The sequence below is a fragment of the Pistacia vera genome, unplaced genomic scaffold (genome assembly GCF_008641045.1).
Source record: "Pistacia vera cultivar Batoury unplaced genomic scaffold, PisVer_v2 Contig564, whole genome shotgun sequence".
In the NCBI taxonomy this organism is placed as follows: Eukaryota; Viridiplantae; Streptophyta; class Magnoliopsida; order Sapindales; family Anacardiaceae; genus Pistacia; species Pistacia vera.
In genome coordinates this window covers 442932-447697 of record NW_022196406.1, presented here as the reverse complement: position 1 = coordinate 447697, position 4766 = coordinate 442932, and the positions used below count along the sequence as shown (strand labels likewise).

The 4766-nt window shown below is 32.8% G+C and overlaps 1 protein-coding gene across 1 annotated transcript; it reads left to right on the top strand.

Annotated features, from left to right (window-relative positions):
- Positions 1 to 1508: 1508 nt before the first annotated feature.
- On the top strand, positions 1509 to 2141 carry LOC116108443 (protein FAR1-RELATED SEQUENCE 5-like). The gene is made up of 2 exons (XM_031394692.1): positions 1509 to 1632; positions 1774 to 2141. The coding sequence occupies exons 1-2, from the start codon at positions 1509 to 1511 to the stop codon at positions 2139 to 2141; spliced, it is 492 nt and encodes a 163-aa protein (XP_031250552.1).
- The last annotated feature ends 2625 nt before the right edge of the window (positions 2142 to 4766 follow it).

The following is a 4766-nucleotide window of genomic DNA, read 5'->3' as shown; positions in this document are numbered from 1 at the left end:
TTCTTAAAAAAAAAAAAAAATGTAAACTCTTTCCTATTCTACATCTTGCCTTCATCTTACAGCTTAAAAAAAAAAAAAAAAAAACAGGTAACTTCAGTGGCTCATTACGTAAAGGTGGAAAAAGACGAGATGAATGAAGCTACGAGTTATATGAATAGATTGTGCAATAGATTTTTGTGTTTGCTATGAACATGAAAGAATAGAGTTAACAATCTTGTGGTGTTGGTACAATATAAAGAGGTATAAGCAATGTGATGACTAGCTAGGTAGAAATGCATGGATGTGGATGATGACTGAGGTTGCATGCTTTTTTCTTGTATCAGAACATTTGCAAGGTAATCCCTTATGAAGCCCCTAAAGTGAAATACATTGATTTTCAACATAGTTTCATGCAAAGGTACACTGTTTTATCTCATTTTCGCCAACAAATGAATATGCTAGTTCATATTGGATAAAATAGCTGCTAAGATAAAAAAATGTTTTCTGTAATTGATCTGATGTTTGTGGTGGATAAAATAATAAAAGCTGGATAAAAATGTTTTTTGTATATTGAACTGAATGTTGTGTGGATAAAATAAGAGAGCTGTATAAACAAATGTTTTTCGTATATCAATGTTTTATGTATATTGATCTGAATGTATTTTGTATATTGATCTGAATATTGATAAATAGAGAGAACAGATAAAAAACGTTTCTCTGTATATTATTGTTTTCTATATATTGTAATTGATAAAATAGAGATAGTTGGATAAAAAATGCTAGTTCATATGTGATAAAATAGAGAGAACTGGATAGTAAATGTTCATATCTGAAAACCTAAGAGTTTTCGAAGAAATAAGAGTATCATCGTTATCCAATACTTGTTTTTGTATTTGTAGTGAAGAATAAGTTTTAGGTGTTGAGCGATTATAACTACCACTTTTTACTTTCAAAACAATTAGGATTTCGAGAAGAAAGTTGGGGATGATGGACCAGTAATTCTTTTTTATTGAAGAAATATATTTTGAAATTGGGAAGAGTACTTGATTGAAACAACAATATAAATTTCCCTTTGGACTTATCTCGTATTCCATCTTCTTATTAATAATTTCACTTTGCCTTATTCTTTTTCTTTGAGAAAAAAACCAATTATTGATTAAATTACTAATTCAAGGGTTACACAGTTTAATTAAGTTAATTTATGGTTTAATTTCATTAATAGTTAAATATGATAACAATCTAGTATTGATAGTCCGAGACTTTAAAAAGGCAAGAAAGAAAATTTAAGACCAAAATGGTGGACATGTAAACATTTAGCAGCTAGAGAAGTTGTAATGAAATTGGTTTAATTTAAAGAGAAATCATGAAGAATGTTTTGTAATGTAAGAATTAAGAACTTAGGCAACTATGGAAGTTTGTTTTGTAAGCTAAGTGTTCGTATTTCATTTGGTATGGTTTCGTTCATTTATAAGTGCTCATTTTCATGTTGGAAGGAAAACATTATTCATTATTTGACTTGGAAGGAAATTATGGAATCTGGAGAGCGAAACGCGAAATTGGAAGCAATTTTCTGCAACAATGAAATTGTAAATTCGGATACTAAAGCAAGTACTGATGAAACAGAAGCGACTGTTGAACATGGTCCTCAACTAGGTATGTTTTTCCATAGCTTGGAATCTCACTTCAAGGCATATAAAGAGCATGCAAAATATAAAAGATTTGCTATTGCGAAGAAATCAGAATATAAGGGGAGGAATGGTGATTGAAGATATAAGACTATTAGTTGTGACAAAGGAAAGAAAGCATATTATGAGAAGTCCTCAAAGAGGACAAATTGTCCTGCTAGGTTAAGTGTAATTCTAAGACCTAAGGGAAAGTGGCAGGTTACAAAAATTCAGACAAATCACAATCATGATTTGGATCCATCAATGTGTAGGCTCATGGAAGGGCACATGAATTTGAATCATGAAGTGAGGATAAATCTAGAAGCTAATGATATTGTTGGGATCAGGCCTTGCAAAAGCAATAGGTTGCTTGAAGTCCAATCTGGTGGGCCAGAGAATCTAACACGTTTGCCAAAGGATTGTCGCAATTTCATTGAAGAAAAAGGAGGCCGAGACTCGGTGAAGTTGAAGCTGAGTCAATCCACCAATTATTCTTGAGGATGCAACAAAGGGATAGAGATTTTTTTTTCACTTGATTGATGTTGATAGTGATTCTAGGTTGTCTAATGTCATTTGTGTTCATCCTCGTTCCAAAGTTGCTTATGAGGAGTTCAATGATGTTGGTAGCTTTGACACAACATACTTAGTGAACAGGTAAAAAATGCAATTCATCACATTTGTGGGCATCAACCACCATGGACAGTCCATTCTATTAGGTTGTGCCTTGATTTCACATGAAGACGTTGATACATTTAAATGGTTGTACACTTGTTGGCTGTTAGCAATGGGAGATGTTCATCCAAAAGCCATAATGACTGATCAATGCGAAAGTATCAAGAAAGCCATGTCAGAAGTCATGCCCAATATTGTTCATAGATTTTGCTTGTGGCATATTCTATGTAAGGTCCCACAGAAGTTTAAGAGAGTTGCAGACTATGGTATTGTATTTCGTGAGTTTAAAGCTGTCATACATGATAGCTTAACTGTTGAGATGTTTGAGAGCAATTGGAATGGGTTTGTGGAGAGGCATGGGCTACAAGAAAATGAATGGTTTTTGAGGCTTTGTAGGGAAAGGGTGAATTGGGTGCCAATTTATTTGAACAACAGATTCTGGGTCAGAATGCTATCAACTCAAAGGAGTGAGGGCATGCATGCATATTTTGATGGGTACATGAATTCGATGAGCACTCTTAACCAATTTGTGGATTAGTACAAGATTGCTATGCGCGATAAGATAGAGTTTTATGCTGGTTTTAGAAGTAAAGATATAGTGATTAAGTGCATTTCTGAATTTGAATGGGAGAGGAAGTTTCAACGAGCATTCACAAACGAAATGTTCAAGGTTGTCCAGAACGAGCTAAGGTACATGTTGTACTGCAATGTAACTCCACATATCGATGAGGAAGTGTAGGAAGATGGTGTTGAGAAGTTCAAGGTGACGGAGAGATGTATAGTGAATGACTAGTATCACAAGGAGTTCACTTATGAAGTTGAGTATACAGAAGATGGACAACTATTGAGGAGTAACTGCAGGTTTGTATATATATATATATATTTTTTTTTTTTTCAGAAGTATTACGTGTGATAATCCCCGTTTTACTTTCTTTCAAAATTTTCAAAGTCTTTTACGTGTGATATAGGTTTGAATTATGAATTTATGGTACATATTTAATAGTCTAACATTAATGAAATGTTATTGACACGAGTAATATATTGTAGTTACCTGAGTATATGGTGAATGTTACTAATATTACGTGTGATATCGGTTGGAACCTGAATATTCTATAATTTACTGAAATTACATATTATAAATTAAGCTTTTGACAATTTGGTTTCATTGTAGTTATTAGAAACAGGAAATTAATTTGGTTTACGGTTCTCTTGCAATATTGGTTTCATTGTGTTTGGTTTCATTCAGACAAGTAAAATTTTAATGTCTGATTTTTCTTTCCTTTTCAAATTTTAATGTAATTGCAGGAAATTTGAATCAAAGGGAATCCTCTGTTGCCATATTTTTAAGATATTGTATGTGAAAGACATTAAATGATCAATGAGCATTATCTGATAAGGAGGTATCGATGACATAGCTATATGTTTTTCAAAGGAGGGCATCTGCATATGACATAAGAGTATGAAACGTATAAGAGGATGGATAAGAAATTTCAAAGAGCGCATCATTGTTGACTTGACAACAAGAACAAGTTGGAGTACCTGGACAAGAGGTTAGAAGACGTGAAGGCAGAATTGTTGAATTGGCATGATGGGATGAGTATGCAAGAAGAGAACTTAGATGACGTTATTGTGAGGCAACTAGATGATGACAATAGGGGAAAAAATACAACTGTCTTTGATCCATTTGTGACTCGGAGTCGTGACGTCCATGGAGTAATCAATACAAATCACGACACAAACTCCGCCAAAATAATGTAGCCAGGAATCAACAAGCATGTTTTCCAAGTCAGGTACAATCATTGTATGATATTGTTTACTGTCATTGACACCACATTTTAACTTGACTCGGATTTTAAAAACATTTTGGTTTGCTTTTTAGGTTGAACAACAGAGTGCATGTAACGAGCATGCGACTATCAATGAAAATGTACGTTATTTTGATATGAACATAAGTCAAGACATTTATATGTCAAATGTTAACGAGGGTTTTAGGAGTGGCAAAATGAGTGAAAGGATAGGGAATGTAGACAGTGATATTAATCAGACAATGAATATCACTCAAGAGTTATCCGATATTGATAAGAGAAATTGGATCAGATTATAGTAGTGACAAAGGTTTTAGGGTGGATTTTTTTGTTTGAATGATTTGGGTCAAATTATTTGATGTTCCTGATTGTTATGAGTTGTGGGTATTATTTAGTTATTGATAAGTGGCTTAGTAATTTTATTTATTATTATTATTATTTTTTTGTAAAAACACAATTGTTTGTTACTAATTTGGTTGATGTTATTATGATTTAGGGTTTAGCCACTTAACAGTAACATTTTAATATAATTAAACGTTTAGTTGGTTACAGATTGCATGGCTTCTAGTAGAAAAAAACAACAATGACAACTTTAATTCAAAAAAAAGTCTTCCCTAAACCATGCAATATTGTTTGTTGGAAACAT